Below are 21,310 nucleotides of genomic sequence, written 5' to 3'. Positions count from 1 at the left end.
CTTATCAAAACTACCTTTTTTTAAGTTAAAAAAATCAAATAGTGGCAAAAAATATCAAATAATGATAACGAATAGCATTTATTGAGTGCTTGCTATGTGATAGATGGTGTTCTAAGGGCATTTTCCATATTAACTCGATCCTTTCTTATACCAGTTGTATTAGATTTCCCTTATTTTATAGATGCAGACCGAGATACAAGGAAGTTGAGTGACTTGCCTCAAGTCACACAGCTGGCGAGCTGGGGAGCTGAGATTTGAACAGCTGGTCTAGATCCAGAGTGCAGACATTCACCATCATGCTTTCTAGCTTCATCATGTATTACACAGTTAACATGGATTACCAAGATGTCAGACCCCAGCCAATGGCCTCCTTGACACGCCAGTCATCAACACGGTTCTAGTAAGAGTAGAGAACCAAGGGCTTTTTTTTTTTTTTAACAACAACTATCAGTAATAGGAAGTGGCCTGAACAGCTCAAAGCTTCATCTACTCTGGGGTCCATTCAGCAGCTGTCCAGAGGGGCTGGTTTCCATGGGAACAACAGCTCTCAGAAGCCAGTGCCTGACTCAGATCCCCCATTTCTCGTAGGCTGTGGATGTTCACATGCTGAGTCCAATCATCCTGAGGCAGTCAATGATCTTTATGGGTTAATCCAGCCCAAGTTAGTATGAATTTTTCATATCATGAATTGAGGATTTATTTAGATTTGGAAGTTTCAAGTATCATGAAGCAGAAAAATTATAAGCAGGCATGCTGGAACCTGCCATAGTGTACCCCAATTTTGTATCTGACTTGGCATGCTAATCCCTACCATTCTACTCATTGTTTATTCCAGGGGTCCCGAAACTTTTTACACAGGGGGCCAGTTCACTGTCCCTCAGACTGTTGGAGGTCCGGACTATAAAAAAAAAAAAACTATGAACAAATCCCTATGCACACTGCACATATCTTATTTTAAAGTAAAAAAACAAAACGGAAACAAATACAATATTTAAAATAAAAGAACAAGTAAATTTCAATCAACAAACTGACCAATATTTCAATGGGAACTATGCTCCTCTCACTGACCACCAATGAAAGAGGTGCCCCTTCTGGAAGTGCGGCGGGGGCCGGATAAATGGCCTCAGGGGGCCACATGTGGCCCGCGGGCCGTAGTTTGGGGACCCCTGGTTTATTCATTTGTTCCACTTTCATGATGCTTGCAAAAAAAATTCATAAGTGTTATTTTGGTTGGTTCATTCATACTACAGGATGAACACAGGCATTGGAGTCATGTGCACCTGGGGTTAAGTCTTAGCTTTGCTCCTTTGTAGCTATGTGATTTGGTGCATGTTACTTTACTGCTCTAGCCCCAATTTCCTCATCTATAAAGTGGGAAAAATATCACCTTCTTTAAAGGCTCATTGTGAAGATTAAATGATTTAAACATGTTCGGGCTTAGAATAGGACCAGACATGCAAAGAGGACCCAATAAATGTTAGCTCTTATTTTGCTATTATAAAACATTCATATACTTCATCTTCTTTAATTATTTCATTAAAATTGTGTAAGATTTCCTTCTTCCAAAATAGTCTTTGGGCATTTGGATTTGGTGGGTAGGCGAAAGGGAGAGGTAATATTTCCTTTAATAAAGCATTCATATAAATAAAAAGTCTGTGGGCCATTCCAGAATGCTGGCCACTGACCCTGCCTCCCATCAAAGACATGATTTCTCTTACTCTTTTACCCTGAGCTGGCTGTAAGGAGAATGGAGAAAAACAGTATTTTGACACTTGAATTTTTTCCTCTTCACTTCTGCTTTCCGTGTCCACCTGGTGACAAAAACTGTACCTCAGAACTGAGCCCAGTGACAGAACAGTCACACCACTGCATGTGTCAACCTTTCCAAAGTAAAGTGATTAAAAATCACCTCCCATATTTCAGATGGGGCACAGAGAGGGTGGAGGCGAAGAGCCGAAATTACAGGAGGGCCCCCCAAAAGGGTGTTGGGATAAGGACATTTAAGAAACAGATCTTGTTCCGTCTCCTCAGTGACTTGTGCAGGTCAGGCTGACAGGGGCGATGGCCACTCAGAGACTAGCACAGACTGAAAGCATTATTCTATGTCGCTCAGTGAGCTTTCGGGGAGTCACAACGAGTAGTTCTAACACCGAAGGACCAGTGGCAATCTAATACATACTTTGGGACAAATCCCTTCTCTTAAATATTCCATGGGAGTTAAAAGCAAGTAACTTTGGAACCTGAGATAACCAAAAGAAGTTGATATTATAACTGTGTGTGATGAAATAAATTTATTTTATAATCATTTGCCAGTCTGAAATTTCTAAAGATGGTTTACCTCCTGGTGAAAGTAGTAGTATCACTGTTTATTTTGTCTCCTTCCTACGTAACTATTTAATTAATTCATAGTATGCAGGTAGAATGGGTCACAACAATAAAAGACAAGGAATCTAGAAGGGATTTTCAGCTGTTTCTGAACAACACCCAGGCCGGACACTGTTAGGATTTCCTAGATTTTAGTTGCCCATGACCCTGAAGGTAGAGAATGTGTCTTATTTATCTTCCTGTCACTCAGGGAGGCTCAGACTGTGGGTAGAATGTGAAGAGCTGAGAGCTGTAAGATCTGAGACTGTTTAGTCAAATCCCCATTCTTAAAACTGGAGAAATGGGCCAGAGAAATTAGAAACTTAGTCCTTATGACTGTTCTGGAAGAATGGAAGCTTGGAACCTAGTTTTCTGACTTCAGACATTATTTAAAAAAAATTTTTTTTAAATCTAAGCTGACCATGGGTCCCAGTTTGTCAGAGATGATTCTGGTTCATGCCTGTTTCCCTAGTTTACTTATTAGTCCCATTTCATCGTCATAAATGTCTTGGTAGGGATGAAAAATTATAAATTGCCTTAGGGATATAATATTGCATTCTATTCCCATAAGTCAATAAGGAAAAAGAGTGGAAATGCTGGTTGTCCCAGATCTAGGTGGTAATCTGAGGACTGCTTTGCCCAAAGCATGACACAATTTCAGAACAGAAACGGAGATGATGAGTATTTACCAAAAGAGGGTTTGCATTAGTATGACCATTTTCCTCTCTCGTCAAAGAGCCTTGTGGAGGGCCTCTGAGCTAACACCAACCCCCTAGCTTATGGGACTGCCACGTGGCTACTAGTAAGGGAGCGTGGTTTCAACGTAACACACTCAGATGGGGTATGTGCAGGGAACAGTTGCTAGATTAAACAAGATACCTTTGTATGTGAGATAAATTCCCATTGTGACATTAGGAACGTCCAGATCGGTTAGGCTGGTGGCAGTGCTGAGGTGAAGTCACAGGGGCTGAAGGAAGCCCTGTGTCGGCACCTCCCTCGGCACTCTGGCCTCACAGTGCCAGCCTCTTCAGGGGCTGCTCAGGCCCTGTCTGAAATGCCTCTGTTCTCCTTCCATTCTGCCATGTTTCTCTGGGCCAAGTCAGGGGCAACATACTTTTACAAGGCACTGTATCACCAATTATGAAAATAAATCATTGGAGATATAATATTTGATATGCATAATTTCACTTTACAGGCCATTTATTTTTTCAGGACCAGACCTTTCTGTACGTTAACATATGACCATTTAAATGTGTTACCAGTCACATGTAAATATCACAGTATTGATTCCAGAGATGGTTCACCTCTTCTTGTTGGTAGAGAAGAAAGGAAAAGAGGGGGAGGTGGTTGGGGGTAGGGAACTCATACTGGTTCATCCACCTCTCTAGTCGGTTCCTTTGTCACCAAGAGCTCCAACATACCTGGAAGTCTGGGGCGGGCATCCTCCTCCTATCACCTCTGTGCCTTGTACAGCGCTTCCCACTCGCTACCACCTGATAAAGACCTGCACTTCCTTTCTCGTGTGTCCACCTGTCCATCTTGGAGGGTGCCCTGTGTCTGAACAGGCGAAGGGGAGGGCATGGACTCTCAGATCTTGTTTCCTGGCTGATGGCTTTAAGGAATGTTCACTGAGAACACTGTACTTTTAAAGAGCTGGGTCTGAAGCAGAGCTAAGTGGTTCACAGGGCGATGAAGCCCTTGACCTTGGCCTCACTGGCTCATTCTTATACCTACTGAGCTCATCACCATCACCATCATAACACTCGAGAGCACAGCTCATCACAGCACAGGTCGCGGCACATCTGTATTTACTCGGTTTGAGAGTAAGCCAGCTTTCTCTATTGATTAGTTTCTGCAAATGAGAATGACAAACACACCTACTTATGAGTCAAATCAAGCCATGGGGAAAGGAGGCATGATTTGTGATGAGGTGAGACCATCAATATCCAATCACATTTGGGAATAAAAGGAAGCATAGAAATTCCAAATGGGATTTTTTTTTTTTTTAATAATGAGAGAGAGAGAGAGAGAGAGAGAGAGAGAGACCCATCACACACCCTTTGTATCTGAAAAGGCAGGCAAGGTAATGTAATTCTCGCCTCAATGTCAAGCTTCAGTAAACCCACCCTTTCTTGACGGGAGTAGTGGCTGGTTATTATGCGAGCCGGAAACGTACATGCAGGAGAAGCAGAAGAATGAAGAAACTCAACTGGGGTGGGGCAGGCTGCTAAATTTAGCAAGGGTAAAACTAGAGGAAGAAAGGATGAGAGGAAGGGCAGAGAGCAGGCAAGAAACACTCATTTATTCCACTTCACGACAGGAGACCTGCTGGGAAACACTTGGCACAAGGAAGAGATGCTGATCGCCTGGAGTCAGGCGCTCTTTTGTGAAGTGTTAATTAAGAAAACAACTCCTCATTTTTTTTTTAATTTGCCAAGAACAAAACAAAAATATTAGCCCTGTTCCTGGGGGTGATCTATCAGTTTAAGGAACTATATCCCAACTGACCAGGGTTTTAGTCCCCTAGCAATCTGGTCCTAAGAAAAAGTAAGTTTAAAAGCATTGCTTGGAGTCCACACATCTGCTGTCTGACCAATCCGGGCAGGAACACGTGGACATAACACTCCACAGAGGCGCCAAGCACCACTGTTTGATGGAACGGTGCACAAAGTAAGATTTTTATACCCTATTTCCATACCCACACGCCTGCTTTGGAACAATGTCCAGGGACACAATTCAAGTCTGGTTTTCTGTTGTTTTCTACTGACGGTTTTTTATGATGAGTGTGACTCATGGGGAAAGAGTGACACCTGGGGCAGCCCAAATAGACACTTACACTGAGTACCCTGTAAGAAACCGCCTTTGGTGCAAGAAGAGAAAGTCCCTGGACTCCCCACAGAGCTCACAGGGTTTGGGTCTTTTTTTTCTTTCTCCGGCTTTTATTATCCTCTGCTCAAAAATCTTCATGACTCCCTATTACTTTCCCCTATCAAAATTCCCCACATTCTATTTCCAATCTTACCTTGTAGCAGCTCTGCAAAGGCAAAGCGCTGATTGTTGCTGAAGCGAGGTGATGGCTCACAGGGGTGCGTTTAGTTTATTCGCTCTATTTGCGGTATGTTTGAAATTTCTCTAAGAAAAGGTTGCAGGAGGTGGTGGTGGGGAAGATAAACTCTGCAACTCAAGACACCTGACTGCTTTCTATTCCAAGGACTTACTCCATCCAGTCCCTCTCTCTGCTTGGATCCTTCTCTACGTTATCCCTGCTGGACCACTGAGGAATCCTCCATCCACCTCATTCATGAGGCTGATCCTGCGGCTTGTACATGGAGGTACTGCCCCTCGCGCTGCCTCTTTATAATGCCCACTATGACATGTGTATGACTTTCTCATTTCTTCACCTAGACTGTGAGTTGCACAGAACCAAGAGTGTTGTATCTCAATCATCTTGGCATTTTCCCCAGGGCCTTCTACAAAGTAAGTGCTCAATAATTTGTTAGTTTGAATGAGAAATGAATCCCATGAAAAACAACTCATCAAATTAACACTGAAATCTCTTGGATCTGGCTAAGTCTCAGGCAAGGAAAGAGAAGCCTCCTGGGGTACCTTCTTCGTGGTTCTGATGCAGGATGACTTCTGGCTGTGTGTGGATAGAGTTTCCAGGGTGGAAGAATGGTGAAAAAAGAATCCGAGGTTTCCTCTGCTTCAGAATATGCTGAAGGAGTTCATAGAGCACATCGCCTGGAAGGGAAAAGTAAGGAAAAATAAAGAAATGAGAATATCTTATTCAACTGTTTACTCTGCTTCGATTCGATGCATGGTACTATACTCAGGACACGTGTCACATGAATGAGACGAGCCTGCTACCTACTCACAGAGCTTACAGGGGACAGACAGGAGATGCCACTTGGAATGCTGAAGGTCACAGCCATGAGATTTTTTAAAATAAAACATTTTTATTATGAATATATAAAAAAAAGTTTAAAAAAATGCTGAAAACTAGAAAGAAAACAAAAGTCACCTGTAATTCTAGCACTAAGAGAAAAGAAGCCCAGTTCATTCTATCTACAGGTACATACCATATTTCCCCATGTATGAGACGCTCCCCATGTATAAGATGCACTTTAATTTTGGGGCCCGAAATTTGAAAAAAAATGTATTAAATAAAATTATTGAACTCAAGTTTTATTCATCACAAAATTCATACAACTCTTCATCACTGTCAAAACTCCCATCCATTAGCTTGTCCTCATCTGTGTCTGATGATGAATCACTGTCTTCATATATTGCCTTGTCCTCAAGTTCCATCTATGGCATTTAAATGCCACAAACAATGTATAAGACACACCCAGTTTTTAGAACCCAAATTTTTTGAAAAAAGGTGCATCTTATACATGGGGAAATAGGGCAATTAGAATCACGCTCATTCATTATAATTCAGTACAGTATCCCTCTTTTCCTTCCACAAAACTGAACTGTCCTAGTAGCTGCATAATGACAGTGCTTCCCAGGGATGTAGTAGACTTTATTTGAAATTTAAATTTTCCTAATTTATTGCTATTACTTCTGTGAAAATATCCTTCCCACATCTATCTTTGAGTGCATTTCAGATAATTCAAAGAATTATGAAGTCATTAAGTATTGTTTTAAAGTTCCAATGATAACTCATAAATTCTGCATAGAAATGATCCCCCCTCCCCCCCCTAAAACAAACAAACACCCATGCCATCCACCCCAATTGCAGGCAGGAAGGGACTAAACATGAAAACAAATTCACTAGTTCAGTCAGAGGTGTTAACTCCTGAAGATACCGTATAGAGAACTGGCACACCTGAGATGCTTCCCTCCTTTAAAGATATAATACAGGCATCGCTCCAAGGTTCCACAGTTCCCAGAAAATCACCTTTGGGTGTCAGCCCCTTGCAGAGGATGGTGGGTACTGTTCTGAGCTGAGGCCCTCTGTTCTGATATATTTGGTGTTTGAAGTATCCACTGAGAAGTTAATTAGAAAAAAAAAAAAAAGACCTGTCATGGTCTTGTCCCACCGCTTTGGCTTAGCTCTAAGTTCAAGATGCAGGTGGGTGCCTCAAAACCCTTAAGGGGTGGGTGATTAATCTTTAAAATACCACAGCCTCCGACTGCCCCCTCACGCCTTTCCACAGATGGACACACAGTCAACAACTGAAGCAAGCAATGGGCTTTTAACTCGAATTTTAGCCATTTTAAACAGATTCTTTAATTAACACCTTAATTTAACTGCATATTTTGAACTGTAGATGTTGCTAAATTATTTTTTTTCTTTTAAACTCAGCCTGAACCTGAGAAATGCTTCATGTTAAATTGTGCAAACCTCTACTCCTTTTCCATTTATACTAAATAAAGTTCCACAGTATTCTATTCTAAGGGATTCTTCAGGTCCCGTGTCTTGTTCCTTCTTTTATCTTTGAGTTTTGGTTGCTATTACTTAAACCTGGTGTCACTATTTACTATCATGACTCAATAAAGAAAAACACTTTAAAGAGCTGAAGGCACCATGTCACTGGGGCATTTCATTTTAATGAAACCGGCAAGAAGACCTAGAGGTCTTAGAACCAAGACTTTTAGGCAGTCCTTTATAAGGTAGAACCGTAGCACAACTGATAGCTTTCTGGAGCCAGGAAGGCTTCGAGGTTCATCTAATCCCAGGCCAGTAGTCATAGTAATGCTGCCTCCAATGAAACGAGGATACAGAGCCTGAAATACAGCCCTATTTTAATGACTCATCTTTTAATCGCTTACAAAAATAAGTCCCTAATCAACACTCTGGTTTCTTTTGGTTTAGTGTCATGTCATCCTAAACTTTTCTTAATTTACACAGTCTCACACTTGCTGGGTTTTATCCTGTGGGTCTGAGCGATGCTTTATTTTGATAGTATGCAGAAGAGAAAACAAACACACTGAAAAATGTGATCCTGATGATTACTATTAATAAAAAAAAAAAGTCAGTAATTAGTGAATCCATTTTGGAAGGGGAGACCAGGAAATATAAATTTGGCGTCTGTGAGGATGGTTGACTGTGTCCGTTCAGAGAGGCACGCTGACGCGGCCGGAGGTGCGGACGGCAGCGAAAGGCGGCTGCCCGGGAGGGCCGGCCTGTCCACCCGGTGACCTTGCGCAAGGCCCGAACTTCTTCGCAAAGCGCAAACATCCGCCTCAGACACTTGCTGGGGGGATCAAATGAGAGGAATGTCTCAGAGAACCTACAGCAGGGTCCGGGGCACTGACTCCCACGGCGGGAGGGGCTCCGAGGTGCGGGGGCTGCAGACTGGGTCAGGGAGTGGGCAGGCCACGGTCTTTGCTGTCTGCATTTCTCCACTTGTGCACAGGCAGGGAGGTGATCAAGTGGGCCGGGGAGAGTGTGCTGTGAAGTTAGATTGGTGCCTCAGGCACATCCTCTAACGCCTCTGGGCCTCCCTCAATTCCCTTCTTTATACAATGGCCTGTGAGCAGCACCTACCTCACAGGGTTACTGTGAGGAGCCGCTGCCCATGGAATGAGCTCATCACAGCATCAGGAGAACAGTAAGAACCCAGCAAACACTACCTGTGGCTGTGACCACCTCTGTGACCATCACTGACAACAACGTTAAGGTTCGTCTCTGCATGGGCAGGAGAAAGGGAGAGGAGCAAATCAAATGGAACTGGACCAGTTCCTTACCTATACTGTAGGGCTATTACGAGCACTAACAAGATAACATATATCAGCAGCCCCTGTGACAGCTGGCTAATGGTGGGAGCAAGTTCCAACCAGGAAAATACTTCATTCTAAGGCCGTGAAGTATGGCCATAGTTAGATCCATCCATTCACCCATATGTTTTCTCAGCAACCAGAAGCTTAGTCGGGGAACGTGTCAGGCTTAGCACAAACATGTCACCACTATGGGGGGAAACCCAACTAACTGAGCATGTCCTGTGCACGGCTGGCAGTAATAATAGCGTGTTCCTAATAAGAGCTGGGAATCTTAGACCTAGAGAGCATTCTATTCAATAGGTTTCTTATAACGACTCTCAAACTTCTGTTCAGTAAAAGTCCCCTGCCTCCCTTCCCCTGCCAAGAAGTGGCTTTGGCAAAGTACTTTCAGTGGTGGGCAGCTGGCCACGACACAAGCAAACCATTTTTGGACAGATCTAGTTGATAAAAGTTCTGTTGAGTGGCAATCTGGCCTCCCCTGCAATCTCACGAATTTTGGTTCTTAGTTTTGGCTTCTGGAGCAGCACTGTCTACAACCCTTTTCTAAATAGGTTCTATCTACAACCATTTTCTAAATAAGGAAAGATGGCCTCCCACCTTCTTCCATCCCTACTGACCCCTAATTCTTCCAACACCCTAGTCTGCTCCCCTGGTACAGTCTTAAAATATTCATACGGGCAGGAGATCATATCTAAAAAGTAGTAGTAACAAAAAGATCTCTGGAATAAAGTAGGTATTTTTAAGTGTTAAATTTATTTGCTTGTTGAAAATAAAGAGCATGAGCCAAAGCACTGTATATCTAACTTAGCTAATGTTCACTGGCTTGAATCCAAAAGGTACTTTTCGGAAAATTCTTGGCCCTTTCAATTCTTGATAAATCTCCTCCGTCTTCCCAGAAAGAAATAACTAATATGAACCATAAAAGGTGCTTCTAGCTTATGTTTGGTTCCTCCACGTATCTGCACACATATATACACGGTTCGTGTACAAACATGCCCACGCAGAGGTGGGTTTGCCACGAAGCTAGTGAGTTTCAGGGGCCTTCACTTACAGAGTCTCTTGGGAGAAGCCCTAGAACTATTTGCATCCTCCAAATTATAAACTTCAGGCCCCATTAACCTAGATATACTTCTGGGTGCATGTAATACACGTGCATGTGCGCATGCGCACGCGCGAACACAGAAACCCTCAATCTAAACACATACTCTACTTTGCATTGGTGATCTGGATGTGAAAAGCCAGGCATCTACTCTGAGAAGTCTAAATTCTATTATTTTATTTGCAGTTTGTTTCAAATGCATAGTAGTGAGAGTGAACAAAACTACTGCAGTTTGCTTATCAATTTTACTAGTGTCTGAAGACCAAGAATATACAGATGCTGTTTAGGGGGTTAAATTTATCTATGTTTCTAGAGGAAAGAGCTTGGGCTCTGAAGCAAGGAAGTCTCAGGTTCGAATCTTGGTTCCTCTATTTGTCAGCTGCATGTACTTAGGCAAACTAATTCTTTAAGCCCTAGTTCAAGGTTTAAATAGTCTTTGCCTCAAATAAAAAGAATGCCACTGACTTGGCAGCCCAGGTCTGCCATCTTATGAGCTCAACAGATGGGCCCCCAAGGGATTATATAATTATCAACAGAGTGCCTCAAAAAAAAAAATCTGAAAATTATTTGTTTTGCTTCAATACTTTTGTGTTTAAAGCACATACAAAAGTTTAATGAAGTCACAATCAGAGGGATGGAACTTTTTTCCAGTTGACATCATTTCATACAGACATTTTTAGTTCACTCTTTTTCTCCTCTCTCTCCCTCTCCCTAGTTCATGGTTTTATATTCACCCTGTTTCTATAGGTTACTTCCCTTTACCTTTGAGCAGCTTCAAGTTTTCCTGTCTTACACACACACACACACACACACACACGCACACACGCACACATGCACACACGCACACACACACGCGCGCACCCTGTCTCTAGGTATTCCTGTTCCTCTTCTATTGTAGCCGAAAGTCTCTGAGGAGCTGCCCAACTCTGTTATAGTCACTTTACTCTCTTTCCACTCTCCAGGGCCCCTCATTCTGGTCTCCACTCCAATCCTTCACCAAACTGCTCTTGCTTGGGCCACCTCCCTGATGTCAAATCCAAAGAGCAGTGGTCACTGCCCAGGGACATGCCTGCCCTGTCAGGAGCATTCATGCCTGGGAATCACTAACTCTCCCCTCAGAATTCTCCATGGTTTCAGTGATTCTCATTTCTCCTGGTTTTCTTCCCACCTCTCCGCAATTCCTGCTTCCCCAGCCCTTCCACAGTATGGCCCCCAGCACACACTTGGCTTTCTTCCAGGGTACTCTCATCTCCTCCCATGGCTTCCATCAGCTTGTCTATGCCAAATCTATTCCTGCCTGGCATTTCTTCTTAACCCCAGAAGCCTCAGTTACACGCCCTCTGGCATGTCATACAGGCCCGACACAGTGAGTCCTGACAACCCTCCTGGTCTATTGTGGTTCAGTAAATGCCCAGGTGATCAGGTCAGAAACCTGGGAGTCACCCTTAACACTTCTCCTTTTATGAGACATATATTCAGTCACCTTATAGACTCTGTCTTCTAAATATTCCTTCACTCATCCTCTTCTCCCTGGTAGCCCCAGCTTAGTTCAAGTCACCACCATTGCTCTTAGATGCCAGCCACACCGACTACCCACATCCACTTCTCCTCTCTGCCTGGCTATGCCAAGTCTCTGCCTAAAACTCCGCATGGCTTCTTCCTGTCTTTAAAATAACAGTGATGGCCCTGGCCGGTTGGCTCAGCGGTAGAGCGTCAGCCTGGCATGCGGGGGACCCGGGTTCGATTCCCAGCCAGGGCACATAGGAGAAGCGCCCATTTGCTTCTCCACCCCCCCTCCTTCCTCTCTGTCTCTCTCTTCCCCTCCCGCAGCCAAGGCTCCATTGGAGCAGGGATGGCCCGGGCACTGGGGATGGCTCCTTGGCCTCTGCCCCAGGCGCTAGAGTGGCTCTGGTCGCGGCAGAGCGACCCCCCGGAGGGGCAGAGCATCGCCCCCTGGTGGGCAGAGCGTCGCCCCTGGTGGGCGTGCCGGGTGGATCCCGGTCGGGTGCATGAGGGAGTCTGGCTGGCTGTCTCTCCCCGTTTCCAGCTTCAGAAAAACACACACACACACACACACACACACACACAGAGAGAATATATGGTAAGATAAACAAAAGAATAAGCTTGTGAGGAAAAATAATATTGTGAAAGGGGTACATGCTTTATTAAAAAGTGCTCCAGTTTTACACGTTCTAATACCACTCTGTATTAGGGATCAGTTATCACCATTTCAGAAAGGGGACCAGTGAAGTGTTAAGAAATTAAATGGCTTTTATGTAATTGGCTTATTTAAGCATTGCTCTGATGTGTAATACACTTTTTTTTTCTTTGCTCAAAGACACAGTAAGAAAAAGAAAGAGTCACCTCTGGGTGTCTTCAGTCAAAGTCATGCCTGCTGCAGCTCCCACACTTTTGGACTACTCTTCCCCTCCCCGACCCATAGCCTCAAAAGACCACGATCCGACTTAAAATCAGGCAGTTGACATAGTTATTCAATCGAGTAAGCCACCTACCATTGCTTCACAGACATTAATTGGCAAGTTGGTCCAAGGAACTATATGTAGATAAGATCAGTACTTTCAGTTTAACTTTGAAAGGAAATTTAACTGTATTCGAAGGTCACAAGCAAAACATTTCCAAAGACAAAGGTTCTGGTGGGTTGGAAAGGAAAGAAATCACTTGTTATATCACACTCCAGTATACTAAAGAACTGATTAGTAAATCCCCAGTACATTTATTGCTGAATTGAAGAAACTTTGAAAATATTTTTCTTTTCTTTTTTAGCATTGATAGAAAGTCTAATATAATTAAATTGATGACAACTTGTGTTTTTCATATACATAATATACCTAAATCCATTCTGCCTGAATGTCTTGCAATAGATAACTCTAAGTAAGAGTTAAATCAATGTTAACTGTCTATTCCTTCTTACTAATGTGTTTTCTCAGAGTCTCAAAGTGGTCAAGTGATCAAATACTGCTTTCAATTTAAACCATCTCAGACCACGTCATATTGCAACTATGTAGTAGTTCAAGGGCTAGGGAAAATTATCCTGTCCACATGAAGTTTTATAAAGAGAGATAAGTCTACATTTATTCTTCAGCTTTGCAAACGTTATCAATTTATCATCTTGCTATATCTTCTGATTGGGAGAGTATTCCAAAGAAAATATCCCATTTATCTTCAATTTTTGAAATCTTCTGTTTAGAGATGGTCTAGTTCCCTGCTTTAGTCTAATGCTTGAAAATGGAGGACCCTTGTTCTCGATGAGGACAGGATAAGCGTAGTTTGTTCAACTGATTAAAGAACGTAGATTCAGAGAAGCTACTATATTTGGATCTAAGGTATATTAATATTTTAGGTCATTATAATTCATAGAGTTCTGTTCTCTCCTCTCTACATTGGACAGAGTTGTGTCAGGAATGTTATTTCCATATCCAGAAAGCATAAGGCTGGAGAGGCCAGGCAGGAAGCGTGGCCGGGAGGAAGCTATAAACATCCACTCATGGTGACAGGGCACCATGATCAGTGAGACGCTGCTGATGAGTCTTCTTAGGCAGCAAAAAAGGGTCAAGGAAAGACAGGACAAAAGTGGATGAAGTGTAAGTTTTACAAGGGATATAAGTTGATGGAGATCAAAGTATTTACTCTCTGCTCATGGAGTGGGAAGTCCTACTGCTTACTAGGAGCTTAACGTTGTTTCAGTGGTTGAAGTTGGACTGAACCTTTAAGAGGTGAGGGGAGCTTAGGAGCCACAGGGTGAAAATTCCATTTTATGGATGAGGAAAAGAAGGGTAAATGAAGTGATGTGATCTGCAGAAGAGCCCTGGGTGGAACCCAGCGTCAGGACATCCACTATACCAAACGAAGAAAGCAGAAAGCCCATGTCAGAAGCAGCTGTGGCAGATGTTACACCTGAGAGACAGAAAAAGATTTTGTATCTATACCTTGTCTCTACTTATAGAGAACACGAATGTATCAGGGGTCCCCAAACTTTTTACACAGGGAGCTAGTTCACTGTCCCTCAGACCATTGGAGGGCCACCACATACAGTGCTCCTCTCACTGACCACCAATGAAAGAGATGCCCCTTCCGGAAGTGCGGCGGGGGCGGATAAATGGCCTCAGGGGGCCGCATACGGCTTGTGGGCCCTAGTTTGGGGATGCCTGAATTGTATATCATGTCTTCATGCCCTGCTGGGGGGGGGGCATTTCACAAGAAGGGTATCCTCAACTCCTGAGTTCCGTTTCTCAAACTCTGACAATACTCCTGTCTTTTGTGGTAAGTTTTATTGTAGTCCCTACTGGCCGGAATCACCTTGAAATTCTGTCCATTGCTTTCTGGTTGATACCTTAATTAAATTACCTGTATTATAAATTTATCTTTATCCTAGCTCAATGTAATGGGAATGATGCGCAAATCTATTATTCTCAGCTCTGGCCTGGGCTCTTATCCCCCCATGTCCACTTGCAGAACACGGCATGTCTTCCTGGCATCGCTTTGCTAGAACGACCTGCTTCCGGAGCCACCTTATCTCAGCTAACTACCCTGTGCCGGAAGTCACTGTTATTTTGGTTACACTGACCCAGTTCTGGACCTCAGTGGCTTGCATTAGGGCTGTCGCATAGCGTTCTAACTAGCTTTTCTCCTTTTAGTGGCTCAGTGAATCTACTCCATGCACTGATGGCAACTATCTGTTCCAAAGGGAGAGCATCAATCTTATCATTCTCTACATCAAAACTTTTCAGTGGTTTCCTATTACCTGCAAAATAAAATCCAAAGATCTTAACCTGGGCATTCAGGTCCTCTCATGTTGGCTAATAATTCAACCAGTATTTACTGAGTACCAGCTGGATGCCATGTACTATGATAGATGCTAGAGATGTGGAGGCTTAAATAGGACACAGCCCCTGCCCAAACTGAACTTGAACTTTCTAGTATAGAAACAATCGCATAACCCTGTGTGTGTGTGTGTGTGTGTGTGTGTGTAGCCATGACAAAATTTGGAAAGGCTCTGAGATAAAAAGAGGAACAGTATCAGCCCCAGAGGTTGACAGAGGTGGAGGGAGGAAGGTAGGAGGGAACCAGGAAAGGGGGAGGGAACCAGGGAGTGCTTTCCTGGAGAGAGCAGCAGCACTTGAAATACGAAGTGACAATGAGACAAGCGAGGGAGGGCTGAGGAGTGATGATGAACAGTGTTTCAAATAGAGAATCTAGCTTATGTAGCCTCAGCTCTGAACTCCTCCGCCACGCAAACTGGCCCACACCTCCTCAACACCTTTCTTCACTTCCCCCTTGCTTAACTTTCAAAGTCCGTCTCCATGACTAAACCCCTGAGCTTCATTTGACAATCCAGCAGAAATCACCTCTCCTAACTCTCAGCTTCCTGAGCCTGTACTCCTCCTGTACCACTGGCTTAGGGCTATTCAGGGAATATTCATGGAATGAATTTCTACTGCCCCCACCTAACTGTGGTCTAAGCACCTCATGTCCAGACTAATGAATCAGCTTAGCTGGCCTTCCTACCTCCTGCCCTTTCCACTCATCAGGTGGGCTTTCTCACCGTCACCCAAATATAATAGGCCAGTTATCCAAATATAATAGGCCAGTGCTGCTCCAATTACCCAGAACGTTCTCCTTCTCCCCTCCACCCACTCAGTTCCACCCATCCTTCATGTCGTAAACCAACTCCATTCATTCTTTCCTGAGACCCGCCCACTCTGCTCTCTGCCTTCCCCAGCTTCCCTTGCCGGTAGGCTCAGTGCAGCCCTGCCTATCTGACTGCACAGCAGGATCCTATCCTGTCCTCCACATGGCCCATGCCAGCCAAGACTTGACAAAGTAGCAAGGAACTGCTGACAGGCTTTTGCATATCTTTGCTTCCAGCTTGGAGCAGAGAAAACCTAGCTTCATAAGTAAAGTTGAAAGGGCACTGGAGAGAAAAATAAGCCAGCAAGAAAAAGGAACACCTGAGATATGATGAGGGGGGAATTCGCAAAGACTCGGGAAGGAAAGCTTGCCCAAGGTCTAAGTCAAACCCAGCGAAAGCACGTCCCTGGGTTCTCCTTTGTTTGTCTTACGTAAATGGTTTCTCTGGAACAGAAAAGAGGGAGAGTTCTTTTTCTCCAGATAGGTAACTTTGTCTCTTTAAACATAGTATCTTTGAGTCTCCACTGGAACAGAAAAGGGAAGTATTTTTGCATTAAATTAAAAGGAACTATCTAGGTTCCTTTTATGTTGTTAGTTTTATGTATCTGGTTGTTTTATAGTTTTCTCATTCTCTGACTAAAAAGCGATGATAAAAAAAAATCAGTGATTTGAGACAAAACTATTTCAGGTATGGTTGTGTCCCCTATAAAACCTTTTAAAAAATTATCTGTTTTTCAGAGATAATAAGCCTTCCAGTTTCAGTAACATCTACACTCCTGGGGGAAACTTCCTCTTTGTCATTTCCTCATATAAACGGTCTGCTGAAATTGGGAAAAGCAAAAGAAAGCCTGTTCTCTATCCTTATCTCACCCCCTGGGACAGGGGACATTTCCTCATGACGGTTAGTTTATTAACTTATGGCAGGCCTCCAGGGGAAAATAAGGGTTGAACAGAGTTGGAGACTATGCCAAGACCTTGCGCAGGATCTGCCCTTGGTCAGTGAGAGAGGGTCTCTGCCAGACAAGTCCAGTCAGCGAGAATCAACAGAAGGAGAGCCTGTTGGTACTTGAATAAGAAGGTCCTCAAGAGGCATAAACCCGAGACCAAAGATCCCCTTTGACATATGGAGTTTCCAAATAGTTACCTTCTAAATATGCATCAAATTTAGGATTAAAAAAATTGGAAAGTATGTTTGAGGTCTAATCTATATCATTAATAGACTTTGCAGGTACAAACACTCCTTACTGCACTAAATCTTCCCTTGTGGCCTTAGCAGCCCTCTTTTGGACAAATCTTCCTAGTTAGATCTAACTAGGAAACCTCCATTTGTACTGTTCAGTATTTCTACAAGCTACAAGATGCATGACTTCAAAAAAAAAAAAAAATTCAGTACTTCCTAAGGACATCACTTGAGACCCTTTGAGTTTATTTCTAAACTTGACTTGGCTACTATAGGACCTCCACCTGCCCAGTCCTTACCTCCCGTTCCCTCATTTTTGCTTGCCTTTCTTGCCTAGCTTCCTCCCCAGGGCTCATTCCCCTGCCCTCTTGAGCAGTTCACAACCCACCCTCACTCTCAGGCCCCTCTTTCCAGCCTGCAGGTGCCAGGCAAGGCAGCTGCTTCTTTACGTGGTAGCACAGCTAGTTCCCTTACATTTCAGTGACAGTAGGTCCTAAACTGGGTTACTTCTCTGAACCTTGAAAGTTTCCCCTTGACCTGAAATCTCTCTTCTTCTCCCCTCAAACTGGCATATGTCAGCCGGATCTTTTTTCTGCGACGCGGGGCCGTTGTCCTCGCGCCCATGGTGACCTACAGTGGAGGTTTTTTGGGGGGGCTGGATGAGCAGTGGCGAAGGCCAACCACTGACTAACAGATTTTTTTTTTAAGCTGAGCATGTGTCAAGAGTCCAGACTCTCACCTGAATGAGGAGATCGATAGCGAAAGTCCTCTTTGGTCAGCAGCAGGAGAGCTTTGCCGTTCATTTCAAACGTGTTGCTGTCAATTGGCCTTAAAGAAAACTCATTTTCAGCCCACTTGAGCCACTGGGCTACGTCATCCCTGCTCCAGTAAACTGGCTGCAAGCCTGTTGGAGGGAGAGCAAGACAGAAATAGAGAGAGAGAGAGAGAGAGAGAGAGAGAGAAAGAAAGGGTCTGGTCAGTTAAACAGTTGGAATAAAGGGGAAAGATTTCTGAATGGTTAACAAAATTGAGTCTCCATATCTGAAGAGCCCTATGTTCAACTTTGAATCCCAGGTTAACCCTTTGAGTAGTGAGTTTTTTTCATGTGTGCTGACCCCTGGGAGTGAGTTCTTTTTCAAAAAATAAAGTTATTTCCAGTTCCAGTTTTTTTTTGTTTTTTTTTTCATTTTTCTGAAGCTGGAAACAGGGAGAGACAGTCAGACAGACTCCCGCATGCGCCCGACCGGGATCCACCCAGCACGCCCACCAGGGGCGACGCTCTGCCCACCAGGGGGCGATGCTCTGCCCATCCTGGGCGTCGCCATGTTGCGACCAGAGCCACTCTAGCGCCTGAGGCAGAGGCCACAGAGCCATCCCCAGCACCGGGGCCATCTTTGCTCCAATGGAGCCTTGGCTGCGGGAGGGGAAGAGAGAGACAGAGAGGAAAGCGCGGCGGAGGGGTGGAGAAGCAAATGGGCGCTTCTCCTGTGTGCCCTGGCCGGGAATCGAACCCGGGTCCTCCGCACGCTAGGCCGACGCTCTACCGCTGAGCCAACCGGCCAGGGCTCCAGTTCCAGTTTTATTAACTTAAAATCATGTTTGTCTGATAACCAATTTATGGAAACAAGAAGAACATACATTTGCCTTTTTTTTAATGTTGCTGTACACATTTTTAAAATAAAAATTTTTGTACGATAATACTCTGGATGGTGGCACGAGGACGTACATGAACGTTTGTACTATGCAAAGGCTTAAAACTCAAGCTTCTTAAGTGCTAATGGGTGATATCAAATAAACTTTATATGTAGAGGCAAAATGAGAAAACAAATCCTTTTTTATGTCTTTAAGGGACCGTGGTCTTAGAGCCCAGCCTTTCCTTGCCGTTCTCCAGAGGATGTTTTGATTCCAGGTTTGCCCTAAAGGAACAGCTCTATGGGAGCTTGATGTACCCACAGGGGCTCAGAGTCATGACCCATGTCAACAGCCTTTGAAGGGGACCTTAAAGCCAGAGCTAATCTGACTGTAACCCAGCGTCCTTTTGAAGTGAGAATGTTCCAGAGGTGGGCTTGACCTTCCTGAGCTGCCAAATAATGAAGTGTTCCCTGAAACTTCTTCCAGGAAGAGCCATTAGCTTAGTATCTGGGAAACTATCAGTCTCGCCTCTGGGAATGATGGGGCAGAGTAAGGAGAACAGGTCTTGTGCCTTTTTATTCTACTTGCTGATGTTAGAACTTAATGGTGGGTGTGGTACTTGGACTCTGAGTCGGACCAGAAGTGGGTCAAAGGGAGGGTTGCAGCTCAGGCCAGATTTTGGTCTAGAAGTCTGACTGGGAGTCTAACTTTTAGTTTTGATATTTTGATGTTGTGAGAAATCTTTGATATCATTCCAATGGTTTAGAACAGTGGTTCTCAAAGTGTGATCTGGAGATCCCTGATGGTTCCCAAAACCTTTAGGGGTCCATGAAGTCAAAACTCTTTTCCTAACAACATCAAAAAGTTATCTGCCTTTTTTCACTCTCATTCTTTCATGAATATACAGTGGAATTTTCTAGAGGCTACAGAACATGTGGTATGGCAGTAGAGATGAGAATTCAGCCATCTTCTATGAAGTCAGACATTAAAGAGATTTGCAAAAATGTAAAAAAATGATGCTCTTCTCACTATTTTTTTTGTTTGGAAAATATATTTAGAAATATATATTTATGCTACTATATGTTTGGCTTTTAATTTTTTAGAAAGTTAACAAACATTTTTTTAAATTCTCAGTTTTAATTTCCAATCTGGTAACTATAGATAAACTCCATATGAGCAAAGCTCTCTGAGGTCATCGATAATTTTTAATATTAGAAAGGTATCCTGAGACCAAAATCTTTGAGAATGGATGGGTTAGAAACAGCTAGATGCTCAACAGAGCTTCATTCTCTAAAATTGTACATATTGTATAAATTAATCGTTCAAATGCAATGGAATCAGTGTTTGTTAAAAGGAGCCTTGGTCTCTCTATTTAGTTCCCTAAACTTGCTAAGGAGACTTCATGAGTGAGCTACAAAAGCATCCTTCAGTTTGATCTTGGAAAGAATCCCCTTCCATCTTTAAATAAAGCATGACAAAGAACTGTCTGGTCTACTTGGATGGGCCACTCATCAATCCCAGGGACGAATGGCTCAGATCCCCTGGAGAAGGCCCAGGGCCTTTACTCATGCCTTGGGCTCTGTCCTCCAAGTGGTTCCTTTGCAAAGTCTAGTTTTGAAGAATGGTCACTGTCTTCCTTAAACTCTGTGGAAGTACCTTCAAAACTGGTCCATTGCATAGGGCATCATTGAAGATCTATAAGCATTGGAATAATAGGGATGGGCATTTAGTAGGCTTTGTTTTGCTTTGAAGCTTTATCTTTTTTTTTTACATAGAACATAAAAGAGGCATTATAAAGTAATAATGTACAGTATGTTACTGCACTATAATCTTTAGAATAAAATGGCTACTAAGAATTCAAGGTTTTGTTTTAGACTCCTAACTGGGCCAAGAAGCAATGCCTATTAAAACTGGTCCTTGGAGGGAAAGGGGAAGGGGGAGGGGGAGGGGCACAAAGAAAACTAGATAGAAGGTGACGGAGGACAATCTGACTTTGGGTGATGGGTGTGCAACATAATTGAATGACAAGATAACCTGGACATGTTTTCTTTGAATATATGTACCCTGATTTATTGATGTCACCCAGTAACATTAATAAAAATTTATTTATAAAAAAAATGGTCCTTGGATACAGGGGGACACCCCAACTCTTTCCAATAACTTTGAAAACGCACATCTTGAATCACAGTGAGGTAGGAGTGGGTGTGAGAATGGCTCATCAAAATCTCAACTTTTGAACGGGTCAAAAACCTTAAAGTTTGCCTGACCTATGTGGTGCAGTGGATAAATCATTGACCTGGAACACTGAGGTCACCGGTTCAAAACCCTGGGCTTGCCCGGTCAAGGCACATGTGGGAGTTGATTCTTCCTGCTCGCCCGCCCCCCTTCTCTCTCTCTCTCTCCTCTCTAAAATGAATAAAGTCTTAAAAAAAAAACACCTTAAAGTTTACTTCCTATTACTGTCAATGGTGCCAGTCACCTTTGAACAGCATAATGATTTGTCATTAGGGACTTTTCACTTCCTCCCCTTCACACAAGGAGCATGGTACAGCCAGCCACAAGGGGACAGCTATGCGGTTCCAAGTCAGGCTGGGCCTAAGCAAGCCCTGGTGGCGAGAGGGCCACAGAGCAGAGAACGCTCAGTCAGAACCAGGAAA

The 21,310-nt window shown here is 43.6% G+C and overlaps 1 protein-coding gene across 5 annotated transcripts in view; it reads right to left on the bottom strand.

Moving 5' to 3' along the window:
• The window catches only part of ETV6 (ETS variant transcription factor 6), a 235,077-nt gene that overhangs the window by 32,779 nt on the left and 180,988 nt on the right, over positions 1-21,310 (bottom strand). For 4 of the 5 annotated variants that reach the window (XM_066264339.1, XM_066264312.1, XM_066264319.1 and 1 more), the window contains 2 exons: positions 17,761-17,925; positions 5,971-6,105 (listed from right to left, as the gene is read on the bottom strand). In XM_066264339.1, coding sequence (XP_066120436.1) covers positions 5,971-6,105; positions 17,761-17,925 — 300 coding nt within the window. The remainder of the gene's footprint in view (positions 1-5,970; positions 6,106-17,760; positions 17,926-21,310) is intronic. The other variant, XM_066264350.1, reaches the window with a different exon arrangement.

The sequence above is a fragment of the Saccopteryx bilineata genome, chromosome 1 (assembly GCF_036850765.1).
Source record: "Saccopteryx bilineata isolate mSacBil1 chromosome 1, mSacBil1_pri_phased_curated, whole genome shotgun sequence".
Classification (NCBI taxonomy): domain Eukaryota; kingdom Metazoa; phylum Chordata; class Mammalia; order Chiroptera; family Emballonuridae; genus Saccopteryx; species Saccopteryx bilineata.
This window is presented reverse-complemented; position numbering and strand designations above follow the sequence as displayed.